Genomic DNA, 25,201 nt, shown 5'->3' with positions numbered 1-25,201 from the left:
CAGCAGGCGGACTCGCAACCACTGCGTCACCAGGGAAGCCCATCCTGAAAACCTTTTGATAATCAGAGCCTCCATGTCTTGCATTCCTCCCAGGAGCAAGGCCTATACTTTGCCTCATTGAATGGTTCTGTGGTTCTCCATCTACCACCAAACACCTTAACAAGGATTCGAAGGCCCTTCAGGAAAATGGCCCTTGCCAAACCCTTAATCTGCAATACCTGCTGGTCCACTCAGTAAATTCTGGAATGGTTTCCAGAACAGAATGTACTAGTTTACATCTTTGCATGTCCAGCTTCCTCTTACCCAAATTCCCCTCTTGCCTCACTCCATTCCTCTAGACTCTTGCTTCTGTCCAGCTGCAGACTCTACTCTCAAAGGAGACCTAGCTCAAACGTCTCTTGCATGACCCTCCTCATAATCCAGGTAACATCATTCACTTCCTGTTCTGGACCTTCACCTGATATCCGTTGCACACACTGGTCTTACCAATTATACAAATCTGTCCATCTCTCATTCCTCACCACAAGGTTCCTTGAGAACCAGAACCATGTCTCCAACAGGATCCTTTCTGACGCAAGTGACACAACCCAATTCAAAATTGCTACAGCATAAAGGGAATGTATTTTGCTTATATAACTAAAAAGGCCCGTTGATTTCAGGCATGTCTGGATCCAGGCACTTAAGCAACGTCATCAGCACCCAGTCTCTGTTTCTTAGCTCTGCTTTCTCCTGTTTTGCCTTCACTTGGGGGTTTTCCGTGGAGACCTCAAGCACTTCCTGCTTACATCCTCTTTACAGCTGACCTTCCCAGCAAAAAGAGAGTAATATTATCTGCTTCATTTGGTAGTTGAAGGAGTAGTTATTAGATACGGAGCACTTACAAGAGTCCCTGACATGAGGCAAGCAGTCAGTAAGAACTCCTATTTTCCATTCATTCAACATTAAGCACAGCCCCTGGCATATAGTAAGTGCTCAATATACATCTGAGAAATGAGATGTATATCACTCAAGATACAGAACTGTTCCATCACCACCAGGCTTTCTCATGCTACCTTTTTAGAGCCCTATTCTCATCCTTAACCTGTTCTCTATCTCTTTAACTTTGTCATTTAAAGAATATTCTATAGATCTGCCACCTGTTTTTGTGTAGCCTGTGAGCTCAGGATGGTTTTTACATTTTTAAATGGTTAAAAGAAATCAGAAGATTTTTCTGACGCATGAAAATTATGTGGAATACAAATGTCAATGTCCATAAGTTTTACTGGAACACAGCCACTCCCATTCATTTACAGATTGTCTGTAATGGCAGAGTTGAGTGAGTAGGACGTGCAGTGCTAAAATATTTACTATCCACCATTTTATAGAAAATGTTTGCTGGCCCCTGTTTTAGGGCATCCTCAGGCTGCCACCTGCATGTGGACTGGTCAAAGGTGTGCATCAGGCTGAGTGAATTAAAACCATCACTTGGAGGTGGGAGTAGAGGCATCCTCTCCTCCCATCACCATCCTTGTAATAGCTGTTGAGCTCTTACTACGTGCCAGGCATCATCTCACTTAATGCTCCCAATCATTATTGCATGTAAATGTCAGACCACCAACTCAGGTGTGCAAGAAATGTAATTTTATTTTCTATAAGTCAGTGCAGTTTCTATTTTGAGCCATCTTTCTGCCACGTGGCGAAAACTGTTTCAGTCATTTTGAGCTTTATCCCATTTCCCCAGGGTAGCATCTTAAATTCCTGGGGATGGGACATTTCATCTTCAATGGTCAGTGCCTCATGCTGGACTCTGCTGAGATGTCCAGTGCTCTGTCCAGTCCTCGTGCAGGTTGGCTGCTACCTACCTCTTGGAAGCCATCAGAAAGGCACTGTTAGGGTTGGTGCCTCCTGCCATTTCTGGGCTTTTGCTAGCACTGAGGCTCGTTCTGCTCCTCTGCATAGCCCACTGGTTCTCGCACTTGGGTGTGCATCAGGATTACCTCGAGGGCAACGTTATATCACAGTGCTGAGCTTCAACAACAATTTCTGATCATCAGTTTCTGATCCAGCTGGTCTGAGGTGGGGCTCCAGAATTTGCATTTCTAACAAGTTCCCAATTGATGCTGATGCTGCTGGTTTTGGACCACACCTTGAGAAACAGCTGGTCTAAACCATGCCGAGACTCAGGGAACTCAGAGAATCTGCTTCAGGTCTATCTAGCTGAACATACCCCGGATGTTGCTCCTCTGTAAAGAGGACCCAGGGACTTCGCTGGTGGCGCAGTGGTTAAGAATCCGCCTGCCAATGCAGGGGACGCAGGTTCAAGCCCCAGTCCAGGAAGATCCCACATGCTGCAGAGCAACTAAGCCCGTGCGCCACAACTACTGAAGCCTGTGCACCTAGAGCCCGTGCTGCGCAACAAGAGAAGCCACTGCAATGAGAAGCCCGCGCACCGCAACAAAGAGTAGCCCCCACTTGCCGCAACTAGAGAAAGCCCGTGCACAGCAATGAAGACCCAAAGCAGCCAAAAATATATAAATTAATTTTTTTGAAAAGCCCAGAAATTAGAAAATAAAGAGGACCCAGGTCACTCACTTCTGCTCCAGATCCCCCTCCCCCAAAACATCTGCAGTTTTTGTATTACCTGTCTGCTACCATTTAGGGCGATGATTCCAAAGCTTGGTTGTACATTGGAATCACCTAGGTAGGGACAGGCTCCAGACCCCCAGGCTCAGCGGCCATGGCTCACGGGCCCAGCCGCTCCGCGGCACGTGGGATCTTCCCGGACCGGGGCACAAACCTGTGTCCCCTGCATCGACAGGCAGACTCTCAACCACTGCGCCACCAGGGAAGCCCCTTGGTAGGGACTTTTAAAAACTACTAATGCCAAGGTGCCCTTTCTTCACCACCCCACAATTTCTGATCTAATTGGCTCGGGTGTGGCCTGGGCATTGGGGTTTTAAAAAGCTCCCCAGGTGATTTTAATGTGAAGTCAAAGATGAAAAATCACTAGTTGTGGACAGTGGTTCTCCAAGTGTGGTCCAGGCCTGCAGCATCAGCATCACGTGGGAACTTGTTAGAGATGCAGATTCTCAGGCCCTACCCCAGACACCCCCAATCAGATTCTCTGGAGGTGGGGCCTGGCGACCTGTGTGTGAACAAGCCCTCTGGGTGATCCTGGTCAGTCAAGGGGATCAGGCTGGCTGGGGAAGGGCCTAGAGCTCAGGGACTCTGCAATCTTTTTAGCTCTTGGCAATTCTGCTCTAGTTTTCCCAGACAAAGGAATCTTTTCTAGTCGAAGGAAAAGGGAAGACAGGATCTTATACCATTGCACTGCATATAAGATATATCGTCTTATATCTGCATGTCCGAAAGGTATCATTCTGTCTCCACACACTCCTTTGAGGGAGAAACATGAGGTAGACTTTGATTAAATCTCCTCCTTGCTGTGTCATTCCTCCATAGGTATAACAAATATCTAGCTGCCGGCTGTAGGAAAGGGCTTTGAGGCAAAAGAATATTCCTGCAAAAAACCATTGCTTAATATTTCACAAGTAATCAAGGAGACTACGGTTTGAGAGTTGAAGTGATCTGCCTAGATCCTAAATCTCAAAGGGGCCCTTTTGACTTCAGAGCTTGAAGGGTTAAAAATCTTCCCATTCTCCCATCTTGCCTGACCTCAGAGTTGTTCCCTTCTGTCCTCAGGACTGTGGGCTGTGGTCAACAATGCTGGGATCCTTGGCCTCCCAACTGACGGGGAGCTCATTCCCATGACCGAATACAAACGATGCATGGCCGTGAACTTCTTCGGGGCCGTGGAAGTCACAAAGGCATTTTTGCCTCTTCTTAGGAAATCCAAGGGGAGGCTGGTGAACATCAGCAGCATGGCAGGTGAGTTGACCTTTCCCCACAAGGTCGTGGGTGCTGGTCATGCAAGATGTGACCCTCAGTGCTCCCTGGGGGCTGAACGAGAAAGCAGGGCACTCTCACGCAGGGCTGGGTGAAGAATAGTCAAATCGTGTGTTTACCGTTGATCTGAGTACAATAAAACCTTTCTTTCCTTTCAAATCCTTGCATGTACTGACTCTTACCTACCTTCTAACTCATCTATTCATCACTGGGGATTTAGGGCTCTCACACATCTTCACAGTGTGACCGCTAATGCACAAGCTTCCTAGATTTGGAAAGGAAACCCTGCATACACTTCACATCATCGTGACAGGGAACCTGTTTTCAACCCTCCCTGAATTCTGCACACTCTGTTGTTCCCTGTGAGATGAACAGCAAATGTCTTCACTCTGTTGGCACTGTCAGAGCCCTGTGTCTCAGTTGGCTGCCTGCTAGGATTTTCCATAAGACAATTCCCATCGTTCTGCAATCTCAAGGCAGTTGGGGCAGGGTGTGACATTTGATAACTCATCTGTCTCCATTTCAGAGAACAGATAGTCAACAAGTCAAGGGTTTAACGATCTCCCTTCCATAAAAAATGCCCATGCATGTGATGTCTGATTGTTTCTTCTAGAACAGATATTTCCAAACTGGGGTTCCTCAGAGCCTTACTCAGCTTTGAATGGTGTCCATGGGATTGTCTTTTGGGCCACTGCACGGGTGAGAGGGAAGCCAAGAGGGTGGGCTCTGGACTCCAGGATCCTGCCTTCACATTGAGGAATACCACTCTTCACTGTTGGATCAGTTGGTTCTTAGTGATATATATTTTTTTAAAATAAAGGATCCAATTGTTTGGTTGGTTGGTTTTGGTTTCTTTGTTGTTTTTTTTAAGAGAGTCATTTTTGTGTATTTTCTAGACAATCATTGTTGTCCCTCATATTTTCTTCCCTGGTTCTAACTTAGCAACTTCTTCTAACTTACTAGCTATGTGAGTGTGTCACTAGCGTTGCTGGTTGGCCTGAGGAAGGAAGAAAGGAAAGAAGGGAGGGAGGGAGGGAGGGAAGGAGGAAGGAAGGGAAGGGAAGGGAAGGAAAAGAGGGAGGGAGGAGGAGAAAGGATGGAGAGAGAGACGTCTAAGATGGTTAAGAGCAATGAGTACTGTATTTCAAATTTTATGAGAACCGCAAAATATTTCCAATTATTTTGCTACCTTGCTAAAGCAAACAAATCCTGAGAAAATACATTTGCAATATTTCACCCTTAACTTTCTTCTGAACTTAGCCTTTACAGTTTTGACCTCTGTAGAAACCTCACTTTTCTCAGTTCCCTGGTACAATCTGGTACATCTGGAAAAGTCTCACATGCTCCTTTGCCTCACTCATTCAACAAATATTTACTGAAAAGACTTATCATTGCCTTCTCCTTGACACAGTGACAAGGAAGTTTTTTCTCTTCCTCTCTTGGTTCTCAACTTTGAGCATAAGATTCGTTCATAAGATTTTACTTATGTATCACTGATATGCACACTACCTGCCCAGTGTCTGGCGTGAAGTAGAAGCGCAATTAATAAATGAAAAAATGCAAGTGTGCAGATGAATGAATGGGCAAGTGACGAATTTACGCTACAGAGGATGCCCGTTCATACACCTTCAACTTGACCTCTAAAACTTCTTCTAAGCCAAGACTTTGAATGGACTTGTCACATATTTCCACTGGAGGAAAATGTTTGAGCATTAAAATAAATCACACATCTCACTCCTATTCTCACCACTGGACATGCATAATCTTTTATATCCAGCCTTACTAGTTCCATTCCAGTATCTTACCATCGTCACCAAGTCAACATGTCTGAAGCTAAACTTTCTATCAGCCATTCAGAGCTTCCTCTCTTGACTTCTTTCTGTTCATCTCCTAGTCTTTTAGGTTTCAGAGCTTTGAGCCTTCTTGGATTTGTTTCTCCCTTTGCCTTTCTCTCCTTTTCTCCCACCCAGTCAGTCACCAAGATGTATGGAGTCTTCCTTCATCACATCCAGCTTTGAATCCTTATGTTTCAAGGAAACTCTAGAAATAGGTTCATTTGCAGGACTCAGAAACCACCCAGGGAATTTTATAAAGTTGTTAAAACAATAGCATGAAAGCAGAACAGAAAGGAAGCGTATGTACTCGACAGGGCAGGTGTTTGTAAGAGGACAGGAGCCAAAGATCTTAAATCATGCTTATAGTTTCCCTCATTGATGAGGGGCAGAGGAGTTCAGCAGAATCCCTAGCATTTTGCTGATGAGTGTTTTGCAAAACAATGGAAAAGATTTTTGAGCAAGGGGATAAGAAGCTAGACTGTAACACAAGAATCAGAAAAGTCATGGCATGTGTAAAAGACACTATATAACCAACCACCAATCCACAAAATTCACATCCAATGTGATGCCAACTTGATGATGTGTCTCTTGGCAAAGCTAATGTAATAGTAATTTTGGAAAACGTACTTATTTGGGAGTTCACCCTGGTCTTTTTCTAATTTTGAAGATGGAGGTATGGAGAGAGAGGGAGACAGCCAGTAAGTGTTCTCCAAAAGGAGTTCATGGTTGCCCTGACCCACAGGTTGTCTTGAGTCTGGCACCTCAGCCACCCTCTGCACGACAAGAATTTCAATGGTGTAGATTTATCATGGAAGTTTGCATGAGCCAGGAGGAGCTGAGATGGAACTGATGACTCTGTTCAAGTTATCCACTGCTGCGTAGTAAATAACCCCAAAGCACGTGTCTCAGGATACTGTGAGTAGGCAACTGGTCTGGTAGAATAGTGGTTTCTCAAATACATGCATGACCTAAAACCTGGAACCTGGAATATGTGACCTTACTTGGCAAAAGGGACTTTGCAGGTATGACTGAGTTAAGGATCTGAAAGGCAGAGATGATCCTAGATTATCTAGGTGGGTCTGATGCGGTTACAAGAATCCTTGTAAGAGGGAGGCAGGAAGGTCAGACTCAAAGAGAGGTTGGAAGATGGAGGAAGGAGCCATGAGCCAAAGAATGCAGGTGACTTCCAGAAGCTGGAAAATTCAGGGGGGATAAACTGCCTAGGTTTTGATCCTGTCTTTACCACTGACAACGGAGTGACCTAGGACAAAGTCCTGAACTTCTGAGTTGCAGCTTCTGCATTTTCCGATGGGGATAATAATGATCGTTTCTTCTTAGGGCCGTGGTGAGATGAGATGAAATGACACGGTTTTAAGCATCAGCCTTGCACCTGGCATGTGGTAGAGTTAGAGACCCAAAAGCCATCTGCCATGAAGAGGCTGGCTCTGTGTGCACCTGTGGCTTTTTATCCTGCCAACTGCTGGCATTGCCACCTGGGACTGTTCCATCCTGCTGCTGTCACACACTAGCTCCTGGGCAAATAAGCCCAACAGGTCACTACTTCCACATTTGACCACATCTTCTCTGGGAGGATTTTCCACCCCCCTGTAATCATGTTTATCATCCTTCCCACAGAAATAGAATAGCTCTTTAACCCAAATCCTGGCAAGGAAGTTTGATAAATATTTAACCAAGGATTGTAGGAAGTGGGAGATGACTCTTTGATTGATTGTACGAAGGGCACTTGAAAAATCTTTATGTTTGACAGGTCTAAAAGTCTTTTCTGGCCAGTTTTCCTCTTAAGAAATTGCAGAGTAAATACCCATGTTATGTCATAAGCTGTGATTGAACGAGAACAGCTGAAAGCAAACCTTATAAAACGACTAAGGCCTCAGGGATTTTGAGCCCGTTGTGCTTTGAATCGTGCTCCTGTATTACTAGCTGGGTGAACTGGGGCAAGTAGCCCCACTTGTCTCTGTCCATTTCATCTTCTGTCGTGATAGGGTGGCACAACTCCTGAGTCTAAGGCAGCATTTCTCAACCTGAACATTATCGATATCTGGGGGAGACTAATTCTTTCTGTGGGGGGCTGTCCGATGCATTCTAGGATGTTTAGCAACATCTGTGTTCTTGACCCATTAGATGCAAGTAGCACCCAGTGCTGACCTTCAGGTATTACCACGTGTCCACTGGGGTGGGGGTGGGATGCAAAATCAGCCCCAGTTGAGAACTTCTGGTCTCAACTGTAGATCTAAATGCATTGTGGATTCTGAGTGTTTAGCACAGTTACTGGTACACAGAAAGTACCCTAGTAACAGGGACCTCTCTACTGAGAGATAGTAATGGTTGCCCATCACTTCGAGCTATTTAAAATGCATGAAAATTACTTGACACCAAAGTGAGTGGCCTCAGAGAGTCTTACAAGTCTACAGACTTTAGGTATCCGGCAGATTTCACAGTTCCAAACTTGAGCCTGGTCTTACTTAGTCCGGAGGAGTTGACAAGGGGATCATTCCTGGATTTTTTTTCTTGCCGAGTTGGCTGCCTTAAGGGAATCATCTGGCAAATCATTCAGCCAGTCTCAGCTGCTCAGTGACATGAGGGGAAGCCAAAGCTGAGATTTGTTTCCTTAAAACTCTCACGCTAGCCAGGGCTTAGCGTAGGGTAAGGGGGAGAGGGGAGAGCAAGATGGAGTGAACGTCTTCATGCTGAGTTGAATTCGATGCTTACATCCCTGAAGTCATTCAGTTCTAACATGTGCAGGGTGCAGATACTGATTCCTTTTTAGATCAAGCACACTTTAGCCCAGGATCATCCAACTGGTAAACAATGAAGTCAGTGCTGGTAACTGGGTCTATTTAACTCCAAATTCTGGGCTCCTCTCACTTTTCCAGATTACCAAGCAAGAACACACCAGGGAAACGGGGGGCGGCGGGGGAGGGCAAAAAAAACACAGACCCTAACGCTAGTAGGTTTAAGCAATGATTAGGAAGTGTAAGCAATTTAGGGCTGCCTCCTACATCAGTGCTTCAAACATTAATGTGTATAGTGATCAGCTGGGGGTCTTGTTAAAATGCAGAATTTGACTGAGTTGGTCTGAGGGGGGCCCAAGACTCTGTATTTCTATAACTAGTTCCTAAGTGACTGCTACTGGTCCCTGGACAATTTTTTCAAACTTCAGATGCATTTGATACACCAGGAGACTACTTAATAACGACTGCAGGAAGTCAAAACTTCAATGAGATAATATTTCACACCCACGAGGATGGCTATAATCAAAAAACCAGAAAACAGCACTTGTTGGCAAGGGTCTGGAGAAACTGGAACTCTCCTGAGTTGCTGGTGGGAACGTAAAATGGTGCAACCTCTGTGGAAAACACTTGGCAGTTCCTCAATAAATTAAACACAGAGTTACGACTCAGCAATTCTACTCCTAAGTGTATGCTCAAGAGAACAGAAAACAGGTGCTCCAACAAACGCTTGTACATAGGTATTCATAGCATTATTTATAACAGCCCGAGATGAAAACAACCCAAATGTCCATCAACTGATGAATTAATAAACAAAATGCGGTCTATCCATACAATGGAATATTATTAATCCATAAAAAGGAATGAGGCACTGATACTCTGAAGGGTGAATCTTGAAAAGATTGTGCTAAGTGACAGAAGCCAGACACAAAAGGCCATATCTTGGGACAATCCTATTTATGTCAAATGTCCAAAACAGGCAAACCCACAGAGACAGAAAGCACTTTAGTGGTTGTCAGGGGCTGGGGTATGGGGGTTCCTTTCGGGGCAATGAAGATACAGAACTAGATAGTGCTATTGGTTGTACAGCATTGTAAACGTACTAAAAGCCACTGAATTGTACACCTTAAAAGGGTTAAATGGTGAATTTTATGTTTTATGTATTTTACCACAATAAGAAAAAAATTCTGCCCCACCCCCAGAATTTCTGATTCAGGGGGTCTGGAGTGCGACCTGAGGGCTTGCACTTCTAACAGATTCCCAGCTGCTGCTTCTCAATCACACTTTGAACAAGGTCCCAGACATTGATCTTGATACCAAACAGTTGTCGAATCCCCAGAGATTGTCAAATTACAAGGAAACAACCAGATGCTATTAGTCTCCAATTTCTGCTAACCATGCCTAAAGTTTTTGGTTTTTTTTTTTGGCTGCACCACGCGGCATGTGGAACTTCCCCAACCAGGGATCAAACCCACGCCCCCTGAAGTGGAAGCGCGGAATCTTAACCACCTGACCACCAGGTGGTGGTTACTTTTTTTTCCTTTTTTTTTTTTTTTTGGCCGCGCTGCATGGCTTGTGGGATCTTAGTTCCCCGACCAGGGATTGAACCCTAACCACTGGACTGCCAGGGAATTCCCGGGACTTTGTTACTTGAGTTGAGTCCAGTTGACCTTGGAGGAGGCAGAAGCCAGCTGGGAGCTCTCATTACTTTCTCCTGAGACAAGGTCATGGGTGTTCTGGCTTGCGAAGGTATTAGAAAATGAGAAAGCTGCTGTGGGCATGGGACCCTGGTACCCCTATAAAAGTGTCCTGCACCTGGTTCCATATTGGAGACAGGAGTTACCCCAACACCAACAAGCAATGCTCAGATACCAGCAGGGTGTCCTACAATTCAACTCAATTCTGAAGCTCTCTACCTCTCTACCTGGAGATAGCATCAGATCCCACAGGTTAGGGCTCACTCCTACAAGACTGCCCCCCAACCCCACTTTGGATGCCAGTGGCAAGCTCAGGTTATCACCTGTGCTTCTGACCGATTTGCTATAGATCAGAGGTACCAACTACCCCCTCCTTGGGTTCGCTTAATTTGCTAGAGCAGCTCACAGAACTCAGGAAACCTGCTTACTCACTGGATTACTCACTGGTTTATTACAAAGGATATAAAGGATACAAATCAACAGCCAGATGAAGAGATACACAGGGCAAGGCACAGGGAAAAGGTGTGATGCTTCCACACTCTCTGAACTCACTACTCTCCCCAAATCTCCCTGCTCACCAACCTGGAAGCTCTCCCAACCCCCTCCTTTGGGGTTTTTATGGAGGCTTCCTTATAGCATGTGATTGACTAAATCATTAGTCATTGGTGATTGATCTCAATCTTTCTCCCCTCCCGGGGGAGAGACTGAAAGTTCCACCCCTCTAATTGGATCCACTTGCAACCAGCCCTCCGCCCATCCTTAGGAGAGGTTCTGTTCCATTAACATAACAAAAGTCCTCCTTAACCTTTGCCACTCTCATCACTTAGGAAATTCCCAGGGTTTTAGAAGCCCTGTGCCAGAAACAGCAACCATGACCAAATACATATTTATTATAAATCAAAAAATCACACCTTACCTATACAGCCTCAGGCTGAAAAGCTGCAATATTTCTGTCCTGTTAATAGAGCACTCGCTTGGAAAGCCCTTTCTTTTCCGTAATTCCTATATGGTCATATGTTAGCTTTAGGTCAGGAACAAGAGGATCTCCTGGTAGGTGCTGATCATTATGGCTAGGAGGAGTGTTTTGAGGCCCTGTGTTACCTCAGAGGACATCAAGAACATGTGAATGCTAGAACCTTGGAAAATGTTACTAACTTGTTGCTTATGTCACACCAAAGGAGTCAGGCAAAGACCAGGACCGAGCCCCCTGAGGGGGCTGTGGGGAAAGGGCCTCACAATTCTGTAAGCTCCAGGATTGTAATTTCAAGTTTCCCTCCGTGTTAGCCACGGCCAACAGTATGCCATAAGGTCAAAACAAGGACCACCAGAAAGACAAGGACCACCAGAGTGATCAGAAACAAGAATGCTGAGTTTATTCCTGCCAGGGAACAGATTCACTGAGTAGTTCCCCGAGGCAGAAAAGCTGGGGGGGGGGGACTGGTATGTTCTAGAAGAGAGGGGGTGCTGCCTTCATGGTAGCTACACCAAGTAGGGCTAGATGATTTGCAGTTATGAAGGATGGAAAGAGTCCACAGGTCTGTACGTAGTTGGTTAAAACACGTCCCATTGTTGACTAGGTGTTCCATTAAGTCACTGAATAACAAGGTCACCCCATATTCTGAGCCATTTACCAGCACTGGCTACTTAGAAACGATTGGGGGGAACCCCAGCATTCAGTTTTTGTACCTCCTAAGCGAGTACTGCTCTAAGGGCAAAGTTTTGCCTTTGCATTAGCCACGTCCATCAGTGATGGGGGTGAGCGTGGAACGGAGTGAGGAAGAAGTATATTGTCACTTTAAATTTGGTTGCAGCCTTGGCAGAAAACGTTTCAAAAGCTCTAGCTTGCCTAGGGCGCTTCTCTCATGTTTTAACATTTCAAATTAGCCAGGCCTTGATTCTGGGGCCTCCCATGCCAAACTTCAATAAACTTAATTTTTAGTTTTATTTACCAAAATGTTAGGAGACTTTATGATCTTGGTATGGCCGAAGACCTACATGGGAGGTAGGCAGTTCTCCTGACCTAAGCATGTCTTTTAATGTTTCTTTTAAAAAAAATTTTTGGCTGCATTGGTGCTGCACGCGGGCTTTCTCTAGTTGCGGCAAGTGGGGGTGACTCTTCGTTGCAGTGCGTAGGCTTCTCATTGCGGTGGCTTCTCTTGTTGCGGAGTACGGGCTCTAGGTGCATGGGCTCAGTAGTTGTGGCTCACGGGCTTAGTTGCTCCGCGGCATGTGGGATCTTCCTGGACCAGGGCTTGAACCCATGTCCCCTGCGTTGGCAGGCGGATTCTTAACCACTGCACCACCAGGGAAGCCACCTAAGCGTGTCTTAAAGGGAGTATGCATTTTAAAACTTTTTATTTGGAAATAATTAGACTCATAGGAAGCTGAAAGGAAATGTACAGGGAAGTCTTGTTCACCCTTCATCCAGACTCCCCTAATGATAACATTTTACATAACTACAGTACGATGTCAAAGCCATTGGTACCATGCACAGAACTTATTCAGATTTCACCAGTTATATCTGCACCCATTTATGTGTGTGTGTGTTTATAGGTCTGTGCAGTTTTATCCTACGTATAGGTTCCTGTAACTATGAACACAATCAAATACAGAATGGTTCCAGCACCATAACGATCCTGAGATACCCCTTTTATGGCCACATCCACACACTCACCCCATCCCCAACTCCTGGCAACCACGAATCTGTTCTCCATCTCTGTAATTTTCTTTCAAGAATATTATATAAATGGAATCATACAGTATGCAACCTTTTGAAACCGGCTTTCGCTCAACATAATTTAAAGGAAATATATTTTGACCAAGGCATATGTAGCTCAAAAACAAACAAGCAAAACCAAACATATAAGCAGAAGAACTTTCTTCCAGCATAGCACTAGAAAGTCTCTTTTAATTTCAGTCTCTTGAAACACAACACACCTTATGCCCCACATCTGTGAGACTTGGATCAAGGATCAAACAGCACTGCCAGGTTACTATCCAACTTCTGAGATCACAACTTCCACAACCAAAACAGAGATCTCAGTTTTTCCAGAGCCCAAGCTGTATTAATATTTACATGTCCAGAGGACAGAAATAAATGGAAAAAAATCATAGATGTTCTCTAGAAGTGTTTAACAACCCTATCTGCCCATTGGAATCACCTGGGGGAACTTTTAAAAATCCCAGTGCCTTGGCAAATAATAGGAAGGCCTAATAGGGAGCTTATTTTGTGCCAAACACTGTTCTAATATATTAATTCACTTAACTTTCACAACAACCCCATGATACATGTATTATCATTATTCTTAATTTACAGATTAAAAGACAGGCACATAAACATAAACTGGTTTTCCTAACTTTAACTGCCTTTCCTAATCAATGGCAGAGCTGGGATTTGAACACAGGCAGTGTTGGCTCCAGAAGCTGGCTCTTTACCTGCTGCCCTCTGCTAACCTTCCTTCCAACTGGCCAAGCGCACCTCACCTCTAAAAACCGTAGAGAAATGAGCATAGTCTAACCGCACAGACTGGGTTGAAACTTTGAACAAGTTGCTTTAACTTCTTTGGCCATCCTCCCCAGTCAAAGGAAGGAATTGGATTTTGAACTAAGATTTGGTGAAACTAAAAATCACTTAAACAAGCATCAGCTGGTCATACGTGACAAGATGGGAACCAGAGCTGAATGTTTGATGGCAGATACTGTACTGAAATTTCAGCAGTTAAGCCTCAGGACTCTTCCTTTTAAGTGACAGGGCCAAACCTCAGACTGACTTAAAGAAGGGAGAAGGAGTTGATTAGCTCACCGACTGTTTGGAACCAAGTTTCAAGTCATCGTAACTCTCCCCCACCTCCACTCCCCGTTTCCGTCCTCAACACCTACCTCCAGCTTTCTGAACTCCCTTCTCGCTCCTCTGCTTCCCTTTGCTTCCCTTCTCCTGTGTGGGGGCAGAAATGGCCCCTGGGAGTGCCGGTGTTGCACCATTATCACACTTAAGTAGCCAGGAATAAACCATAAAAGCATCTCCTTTCCACGATCTCGATCAGGACTCTGGCTCAGCTGAGGTCACGTGCCCAGCCCCAAACCAATCTCCGGGTCCAGGGGATGGGGTATTATGATCGGTCAGGCTGCCTCTCTGAATGAGGACAGAACCGTAGACTGACAGGCTTCCTACAAAGACAGGGAGGTAAGGATGAATTTTTCTCAAAAGGAAGTTATGTGAGCCAGACCAAAGCTTTTTTTTTTTTTTTTTTTTTTTCATTTTGGCCACTCCGCACGTGGCATGTGAGATCTTAGTTCCCCCACCAGGGATGAAACCCGCGCCCACTGCATTGGACTGCCAGGGAAGTCCCAGACCAAAGCTTTAATAATCATGTAAGAATAATGATGATAATTGACATTAGCTATTCTAGGTATCTCTACTTCAATGCCTATATTCCCTTCCCCCAGTTTTATTGGGCTATAATTGGCATATAACATTGTATTAGTTTCAGGTGTACCGCATGATTTGCTATATGTATACGTTGTGAAATGATTACCACAATAAGGTTAACATCCATCACCTCACAGTTACAATTTTTTTCTTGGGATAAGAGCTTTTAAGATTTACTATCTTGGACTTCCCTGGTGGCACAGTGGTTAAGAATCCGCCTGCCAATGCAGGAGACACGGGGTTCAAGCCCTGGTCCGGGAAGATCCCACATGCCATGGAGCCCATGCACCACAACTACTGAGCCTGGCGCTAGAGCCCGCGAGCCACAGCTACTGAAGCCCGTGCACCCAGAGCCCGTGCTCCTCAGCAACAGAAGCCACCACAATGAGAAGCCCGCACACCAAAATAAAGAGTAGCCCCCGCTCGCCGCAACTAGAGAAAGCCCACGCGCAGCAAGACCCAACACAGTCAAAAATAAAAAATATAAATAAATAAATAAATTTATATAAAAAAATTACTGTTAACAGCTTTCAAATATACAACACAGTACTGTTAACTATAGTCAGTATGTTGCACATTACATCCCCAGAATGTATTTATGTTATAACTGGACATTTGTACGTTTTGACCTCCTTCATGCATTTCCCCAGCACCCCACCCCTCACCTCTGGTAATCACCAATCTGTTCTCTGTATCCATGAATTAGCATTTTTTGTAGTTTTTTTTTTTAAAGATTCCACACATAAGGGAGATCCCATGGTATTTGTCTTTCTCTGTCTGACTTACTTTACTTAGCATAATGCCCTCAAGGTCCATAGATATGTACCTAGGAATCCATCACCACAATCAAGATAGTGAACATGACCTTCATTCCCCAGACTTCCTTGTCCCCCATTCTAACCCATACCCTGGCCCCCCAGCAGATAACCACTGATCTATTCTATCACCATAGATTTGTTTGCATTTTCTAGAATTATAAATAAATTGAATCATACAATACATACTGTTTTTTGTCCGGCTCTTTCTTTCACCGTAATTATTTTGAGACTCATCCATGCTGTTGTATCAAGTTCATTCCTTCTAGTGACTGAGTTGTATTCCATTGTACGGCTGTATCACAGTTTATTCATCAATTCAGCCAATGGATGCTTCTTTGACCAGGGAAATCTTTGCCAAACCTAGGACCCTTAATGTCATGGGCTCAGTCATCCTGGGTTCTCCATGAGGTCTCCTGGGTGCTCTGAACCCCTTCATAATCTCATGTCTTCCAGTTGAAAGAACACCAGGAACACACCCGTATTCATTTCCTAGGGCCGCCATAACAAATTAGTGGCTTAAAACAACAGGAATCTATACTGTCACAGTTCTGGTGGCCCGAAGTTCTGAAATCAAAGTGCTGGCAGGGCCACCTCCCTCTGAAGGCTGTAAGGGAGAATGCCTCCTTGCCTGTCCCAGCTTCTGTAGTCCCAGGCATTCCTAGGTCTGTGGCAGCATCACTCAAATCTGTCTCCATCTTGACATGGTCTGCTCCCTTGTTTCTCTGTGTCTTCTCTTTCTCTGTCTCTTACAAGGACAGCCATCATTGGATTTAGGACCCATCCTAATCCAGGATGGTCTCATCTTGAGATTTGTACCTTAATTACATCTGCAGAGAACCTTATTCCAAGTAAGGTCACACCACTTTTCTGGCTTCCTTTGCTTCTGCCTTCCATAGCTCATCCCTCACAGCTGGTCCAATGAGAGATGCAGTTTAAGGCTCAATCTCTCTCAACTTCTAAAAGAAATGTGATTCAAGTGGAATAAAGAGCGTCTGCCCCCAGCCCTAGCCAGCCCTCCTAGAATAAGTCCTTTCTCACACCCTCTTTTTTTTTAACCCCCAATTTATTATTTTACAGTTCTACAGGCCAGAAGTCTGAAATGAGTCTCATTGGGCTAAAACCAATGTTTTGGCAGGGCTGAATTCCTTCTGGAGGCTCTACGAGCAAATCCATTTCCTTGTCTTTTCTAGGTTCTAGAGGCTGCCTGCATTCTTGGTTCATGGTCCCATTTCTCTGTCTTTAAAGCAGCAACATCAGGCCATCTCTCTCATTCCAATGCCCTTCTCTCCTCTCTTTCACTTATAAGGACCCTTGTGATTACATTGGGCCCACCTGGATAATCCAGGCTAAGCTCATGATCTCAAGGTTGATTAGCAACCTCAGTTCCCCCTTTTCCATATAATCTAACATATTCATAGGTTCCAGAGACATCTCTGGACATCTTTGAGGGACCATTATTCTGCCTACCATACCTCTCTTCCCTATTTTCCACTTTCTCTGTATCCCTAGTGATTTCCTCAGATCTAGATTTTAGGTAACAAATTCTCAACTGTGTTTGAACTACCATCTAATTTGTCTACTGAGTTTTTTTTTTTTAAAGTTTAGTTGATTTACAATATTGTGTTAGTTTCAGGTATACAGCAAAGTAATTCATATATATATTTCAGATTATTTTTCATTATAGGTTATTACAAGATATTGAATATAGTTCTCTGTGCTATAATAAACCCTTGTTGCTTATCTAGTTTATGTATAGTAGCTTGTAACTGTTAATCCCATACTTCTAATTTATTCTCCCCCCGCTTTCCCCTTTGATAACCATGTTAGTTTTCTATGTCTGTGAGTCTGTTTCTGTTTTGTATATCGATTCATTTGTAGTATTTTTTAGATCCCACATAAAAGTGATATCATAATTTTGTCTTTGTCTGACTTACTTCACTAATAGTCTCAGGTCCATCCATACTGCTGCAAATGGCAATATTTCATTACTTTTTATGGCTGAGTACTATTCCATTTCATATATATGGTATATGTATATACCACAGCTTCTTAAGCCAACTCTGTTGATGGGCACTTGGGTTGTTTCCATGTCTTGGCTATTGTAAATAGTGCTACTATGAACGTTGGGGTGTATGATGTATCTTTTCAAAGTAGAGTTTTCATCTTTTCTGGATACATATGCAGGAGTGGGATACCTGGATCATATGGTAGCTCTATTTTTAGTTTTTAAAGTAATCTCCATACTGTTTTCTATAGCAGCTGCACCAATTTACATTCCCATCAACAGTGTAATAGGGTTCCCTTTTTGCCACACTCTCTCCAGCGTTTATCACTTATAGACTTTTTGATGACGGTCATTCTGACTGCTCATACCCTCTTACAGAGATGCCCCACGGTTCCCTATGGCGTGTGTTACTCCTCGTTGCAACAAGTATTAAACCCAATTTGTTCAACTACAAGTTCTGTAATGGAGAGAACGGTGCCCACTCTGCCCCCACTTCCTCAAAGATATGTCCACCCAGAATCTCAGAATGTAGGTTGGCCAAACTGGAAGGTCAGAGGCTGGGGCAGATGCTCTTTATCCCGCCTAAGCCACATTTAGCTTAGAAGCTGGGAGAGATTGAGCCTTATGCTTGGTTTGCCATTGGACCAGCTGTGATGAAGCCGGCATGGAAAGCAAAAGCAAAGGAAGCCAGACAATGATGTGACCAAGAATATGCGTTCACCTGCATACAGAGGGCGTTTGTCTTCCTTCCTCTGCCTTAGTCACCACTGATACCAGTTCCTGGAATGACGTAGGTGCCATCTAAATACTTAGTGGATGAACAAATGAAAACATCAGACCTGATTTTTTTTTCTCCCATTGTTCCCATAGGAGGGGTTCCAATGGAGAAGTTGGCAGCCTATAGCTCATCCAAGGCAGCTCTGACCATGTTTTCAGCAGTCATGAGACAAGAGCTATCCAAATGGGGAGTTAAAGTCTCTGTCATCCAGCCTGGAGGCTTCCGAACAAGTAGGTGTCTGACGCCAAGAGCCCTGCAATATTCATTCTGGAAGGGATGCTGAAGGTCCTTTGTTTTGACAGAGTTCAAGACAAACCCCTCAGTGGTGGACCAAAGAGGGGTTGGGATGGGTGGGCTTCTTCTAAGTATAGAGGGGCAGGTGCCAGGTTTTGCAGTGTACGGTTGCTCCCCTGCCGCCTTTCACCAAGGAATTAAGTTTTGATGTTATGTATTTTTCCAAACACAACCTCCTCCCCTCTGAAGGACATGACCCACATCCTTCTACCTCGGGAGGAGATGGCCATCCTCTCCTCTCCGCTCCCTGAATTTCTGGACTCTGAGCGGATGTAGATGACCCCCATGGCTCAGTCCTTAGTTCTGGGTCATCAACCATGTAATCGGTGATCTAAATGAAGGTGTAAAAGAGCATATCTAATAAAAGGCCACACACTGGGAGGGATGCCTAACACGCTAAAGAACAAACCCTAGAGGTCTGAATATTAACCCAAATGCACCAGATAAAAATCTAAAAGAAAAGCAGAACTTTGTCTTGAAGCATTTAGCAGCCAGGATCTCCCAGAATTGCCCAGGAGGAGCACGAAGACTCGGTGAATGGGCTCATCTGGGAAGGAAACTGAGGGAACGAGACCTGGGCCACTCAGGTTGAGAGGCGGGACCAGGGCAGCAGCAAGGTGGAGGGAAGGTGAAGTCTTGAGAGGGGTTTCCAACTTGGGGACTCCCTGGGCAGGTGGGAGAGTTGAGGGGAGTTGATGGAGAAGGAGGGTGGGTCCAAGATGATGCCGAATATGGCAGCCTGAGAGACAGAGCACAAAAAGCTGCCTGACAGCTAGTGGAAGGGGAGAATGATGAATTTGAATTTGAACCTGGCAGGAGGATTGAGAGTTTGGTGACACAGCCAATGAAAACTTCCAACACACAGATGCAAGATTCCCTTTGGACCAGAGAGCAACCCTGCAGTTAAGTTACAGTTTCAAGGACTCACTGAAGTTGTCATAGCTAGCATTTTGGGCAGCTGTTCTTATCAGGCACTAGCCATTTTCCGTACATTCTTTCCTGATATTGTTGATCTTATTTTTTTAATTGAGAAATATATCATATACATAGTTTAATAAATTATCAATATTATAAAAATTCATGTACTTAACATCAAGATCAAAAAATAAAACATTGCCAGCTCTCAGAAGCCCTCACATGGTCCTCTCCAGTTTTAGCCCTCTCCTCCCTGCAGCAGGTAACCTGTCATACTTTTTGTAACATTCGTTTATTTGTTGTTCTTGACAATGTTCCATGCATACAGGCATCCCCAAACAATAGTTTGGCTTCACTGGTTTTTGAACTTTAAATGGAATCAATGTGTATGTTTTTTTTTTGCGTCTGGCTTCTTTCACCAAACATTATGTTTTCACAATTCATTTATATTGTGTGTAGCTGTAGTTCATTCATTTTCATTGCTAGTATTCTGTGAATATGCCACAATTTTTCTACTATCGATGGGATATTTGGATCACTTTTGGACAACTGTGAACAATTCAGCTGTGGACTTTCTGGCACACCTACCGTGGCGTATGTGTGTGTGATTTTTCCTATGACATATACCCAGGAATGGGATGACTGGATCATAGATTTTAATTATCTTCAACTTTATTGGATAATTCCAAATTGTTTCCTTAATTATCATTCCAATTTTACTCCCATCCTTTCCATATATGTCTTAATCTGCATCACAGCCCTGAGGAGTAGGTTTAATTGACATCATTCACCAGGTGAGGACACTGAAGTAGGATGGGTAATATATAGCTCAGCATGGACATCTGTGACACCATGATGGTGGGGAATTTGAAACCAGATCCCTAGGTGCAGAGCCTGGTTCTTTCTTTTATATCAGGATGTCCTCAGTTTAAAGCTGATATTTGATGGTCTCTCTAAAGGCAACAGACCAGACAGTGGAGGGCTGAGGACTTAAGTTTGGAGAATGACATTTGAAGTGGGGGATGAGGAAAGGAATCTTTAGGGACACAAAGAGCTCCTGAGGACATTCAGGGAAACATATCAGATTTTTTGGGTACCCTGCAATAAAAACTAGCTCAAGCATGTTGCATGCTTCGCAGATTTTAAGACTTTATGTGTACAATCTCACTTAATCCTCACCTATGAGGTAGGCATCATAATATTCCCATCATATGGGTAGAAAACCAAGGCTCAGAGAAGTTAAGGAATTTCTCAAGCCACAGTGCTGATAAGAGGCAGAGATGGGATTTGGATCCACGTCATGTTACCAGTTTTATTGTGTGTAGCCCCAAAGTGGCAGGGGATGGGCAAGTGTGTGTCAAAAGTGGCAGATGGGGCTTCCCTGGTGGCGCAGCGGTTGAGAGTCCGCCTGCCAATGCAGGCGGCACGGGTTCGTGCCCCGGTCCGGGAGGATCCCACATGCCACGGAGTGGCTGGGCCCGAGAGCCATGGCCGCTGAGCCTGCATGTCTGGAGCCTGTGCTCCGCAATGGGAGAGGCCACAACAGTGAGAGGCCTGCCTACAACAACAACAACAAAAAAAGTGGCAGATGAAGGTTGACAAAAGGGTGGTGGCTTTGTCATCAATAAAGAGAGTTTTGGGGATTTTGGACAGGGTAGGCACAAGAATGATTAGAAAGTCCATGAGGTGTTTAAAGAGGGAGGAAGTGGAGAGGAAAAGGAATCCCCTGTGAGAGTAGAGACTGGGGGAGAAGTAGCTGGAGGAACAATAGTACATGCGAACATGTTTTTTAAGATGCAGAAGCCTCTGGAGTAGTAACTGTCAGGGTAATCATTTCTTTGAGTATGGTCGTGCCTTCATGAAGAGAAATGAGCAATTGAAACTCCGTTTGCATTTCCATGAGTATAATTGGATTTCACTGGCTTACATTTCATAGTCAGGCTCCCCTGCAGTCCTGGTATCCAGGAGTCACCCAAGCTAGCAAAGATTCATCCCCACAGCGATCCCTGAGCAATCACACACTTTGTGGGAGGGAGTGTGGGTTGCTGCAACCTTTCTGGAAAGTAATCTGGCACTAGCTGTTAAAATTCAGAATGAATGTGTTTTTTGACCAGACAGCCACCCTTTGGGGACTGTAGCCTAAAGAAGTGAATGCCGAAAAACAAAAGGATACATTGTGCAAAGCTGGTGACGGCAGCGTTCCCTGAAATGGTGAAACCTAGGAACAACTGGCAAGTCCTTTGATAGAGAAATGGTGACTAAAAGCTGCTCAATGGAAAATTCTGCTGCTCTGGTTTCAAACTATAGCCATTGACCAGGAGGCAGGTCTGTGATTCATTACTTAGCAAACAAACAAAAATCAAAACCCACAAACAAACAAAAAAGCAAATTCCTGGAAAATACGTATAGTATGATCCTTTTTGTGTTTTGTTTGTTCCTGGTAAAATAAAATTAAGCCAAAGCCAAACATATCTATATGTTTGTACGAGCAAGAAGGGAGTGTAGAATGACACACAATACTGTAAGTTTCCTCAGAGGAGATTAATTTTAAAAACATATGCATCTACTTATTATTCATTATTTATATAATGAGCAGCCATTGCTACTATATTTTAAAGTAACTATATAGATACTATTAGATTTTATATAATAAGCAAGAATTTTCTTCTATATTAAATATATGGTTATATATTTAATCACATATAACTTATGTTAAAATTTAATGTATTATTTAAAATTAAATTAAAATTATATTTATTAAATAGATAACATGAGGGACTTCCCTGGTGGTCCAGTGGTTAAGACTTCGCCTTCCAGTGCTGGGGCGGGGTTGGGGGGGATGGGAGGGGTGGGGTATGGGTTCGATCCCTGGTCAGGGAGTTAGGATCCCACATGCCTTGGGGCCAAAAAACCAAAAACATAAAATACAAGCAACACTGTAACAAATTCAAGAAAGACTTTAAAAAAAATAGATAGCATGATGCTCAACATTACATATTTTTTCAACCTTTTTTTTTTTTTTTTTGCCCACATGGCTTGTGGGAACTTCCCTGACCAGGGATTGAACCCAGGCCACGGCAGTGGAAACCCGGAATCCCAACCACTAGGCCACCAGGGAACTCCCAACATTATATATTTAATTTTATACACAGAAGCAGGCGTTACTGCTATATTTTAAAAAATTATATGTGTACATATATATGTAGGTATATACATATTGTATAGATAATATATATTATATACATTATATTTTATATTGTATATAATAGTCATGAAAAGATATGTACTAGAATGTTTGTGGCAGCACTATTCGTGAAAGCCTCAACTTGAAAACAACCCAAACACCCATCATAGTATAATAGATAAATAATTTATGGCATATTTACAGAATGGAAAGCTAGTGACTACACAATACATGCATCCACGTATGCATATGTCTACAGTCAGGCAAAGCTACTCTACTCTGTTCATCTGACAGGGGCTCCTGGAAAGGTGGCCGAGGCTGGTTTGTCCTTTTCTTGGTCTGGTTGCTGGTTACATGAGCTATTCGGTTTGTGGAAACCTATTCATCTGTGCACTGTTCTGTATGTATGTTTAAAAGAATAGAATTGCCATTATAAAGCACATACTTTAAAAGGCATTTGGGAATATCCTTCCCAACAGAAGCCAATTCACAAGGGCCTTCTTCCCAATTAGGGGTAGGACATGCCTGTTTTAGCCTTCCCAGCATCAGAGCCTCTCTTTTTTTCTTGCATCTCAGACATCGCAGGCACGAGTGACATGTGGGACAAGCTGGAGAAAAACATCCTGGACCACCTCACCCCTGACGTGCAAGAGGACTACGGCCAGGACTATATCCTTAGGGAACGCAATTTTCTCATGTTCATGCAAACCTACTCTGTAATGGACGTCTCCCCAGTCCTCTTGGACGTCCAGCATGCCATCTCTGCTAAGAGCCCCTTTGCATTTTATGCACCGGGGAAAATGTCTTATCTGTGGCTCTGCTTTGTTTCCTTTAGCCCTACTGGCATATTTGATTATTTTAGCAAAAAAATGCACAGCCATAGAAAGAGCATGCCCAGAGCGTTAAGCATGCCTAACTGGAAGAATGAGGCCATGTAGGCAAATCAGTGGGAAATGTTAAGACTCTTGGAACGAAAGGGAATCTCGAGCTTCCCATTAAAGTTGTGGTTTCCTACCTTGCAGCCCCTGTGAACTCTGTTGGTTGAATAGTGAGACAGCAGGGAAGGGGGCAGGGCACAAACTTGAAAAGAATGACATAGACATTGAGCATATGACATAAAACTGGTTAGAACCGACTAGGCCCAAGATGGCAGAAGATTCAACTTCCAGTAGACCTTCAGCCTCATTATACGCTCACTGTAATACATTAGCTAAATGACACACCCATTGGCGCCATAATAGTTCTGAGGCAGACCATAAAAAGCCAAAAAGTGGGCGGTGGCCCAATTCCTGGAAATCCCCACCCCTTCCCTGAAATAGTTGGAATAATCCTCCCACTCGTTAGCCTATGCAATCACCCAGCCCATAAAAACTAACCACCCCATATTTTGGGGTGCTCTCAAGCCTTTTGAGATGGACCAAATTCTGTCTATGGGGTGTGTATCTCTCTCAGTAGATCTACTTCTTACCTATCACTTTGTCTCTCACTGAATTCCTTCTGTGATGAGACATAAAGAACCTGAGCTTCATTAAGTCGTGAGACCAGGTGTGCGATTTCAGTTAAAAGACGGTGGGTTTGAGTCTCAGTCTGGGTTGTGAGGTTTCAGTAGGACTTACTGCAGGGTGGAAATGATCACCATGGAGAGCATTAATTGGGTGTTTACACTGAATACATTTCAGATATTCTCTCATCGAGTTCTCATTTGAGAATGGAGGTAGGAATCTTCACCCCTACTTCATAGGTAAGGGAATTAAGGATCAGAGAAGTTAAGTTCCTAGTTCATTGTCACACAGCTAACAAAAGGCAGAGCTAGAATTGAAATCCAGGTTGGACTCCACTGCTTGCCAGGAGAGGCAGAAGAGAAAGAGAGATGAAGAGGGAAAAGAGAGAGGAAAGGGAGAAAAGGAGGAGGAAATGGTAAGGACCACAGTCAAATCGAGTCTTTCTCACTGTGCATTGATACCCTCTTGTAACTACTGCTTCCAAGGTATTGGATTCATTGTATGTAACCAGCGCTCCATGCCCCTCTTCTCCCTTCCTCTACCAGGAACCCTGGGGATAATAGGATGAGGTCTCCCATCTCAAGCAGTGCCCCTGAGGTCTTTTGGCAGACATGGGGCATGTGACTCTCCGGGTTTGGTGTCCATAGTAACCATCCCTGTGGCCTCCATCTGAGCATCCAGGATGGAAAAGGCAGCATTGTCACTTGGACAAGGCCAGCTGAAAGGAGCAACGTCAGATACTAAGGGAGGTGTAGCCAAGTTCACCTGGTAGAGGCAAAAGGGGAGGAGCTGGTGAACAGAGGGGCCATGAAAGTAACCAGAAAAAAACCCAGCTTGACATGAGGGAAGCAGAGGTCCAGATATCTTGCTCATTGCAAACCTCCCTTTGTCCCATATCCTTTCTAGAATGTGCAGGTTTTCTATTTTCCAACCCCATGGAGGTTTGGGTAGATAAACTGACAGTAGATAAACTGACAATGCTCTGTGATTTCACCCCAAAGAAAATAATAAAAAAAGATATAGTGTGATAAATAGTTATAAAATACTGATACTTTTTTTTTTTTTTCTCCTGCGGTACACGGGCCTCTCACCGCTGCGGCCTCTCCCAC

The 25,201-nt window shown here is 44.1% G+C and overlaps 1 protein-coding gene across 1 annotated transcript in view; it reads left to right on the top strand.

Moving 5' to 3' along the window:
* The window catches only part of HSD17B2 (hydroxysteroid 17-beta dehydrogenase 2), a 61,838-nt gene extending 38,227 nt beyond the window's left edge, over positions 1-23,611 (top strand). Inside the window, exons 3-5 of the mRNA XM_027119163.1 lie at positions 3,682-3,867; positions 18,290-18,427; positions 23,167-23,611. Coding sequence (XP_026974964.1) covers positions 3,682-3,867; positions 18,290-18,427; positions 23,167-23,528 — 686 coding nt within the window. The 3' untranslated portion in view covers positions 23,529-23,611. The remainder of the gene's footprint in view (positions 1-3,681; positions 3,868-18,289; positions 18,428-23,166) is intronic.
* Positions 23,612-25,201: the final 1,590 nt, after the last annotated feature.

This window comes from Aethalodelphis obliquidens, unplaced genomic scaffold (genome assembly GCF_003676395.1).
Source record: "Aethalodelphis obliquidens isolate GAN/ISIS:26980383/991018 unplaced genomic scaffold, ASM367639v1 scaffold20, whole genome shotgun sequence".
In the NCBI taxonomy this organism is placed as follows: Eukaryota; Metazoa; Chordata; class Mammalia; order Artiodactyla; family Delphinidae; genus Aethalodelphis; species Aethalodelphis obliquidens.
This window is presented reverse-complemented; position numbering and strand designations above follow the sequence as displayed.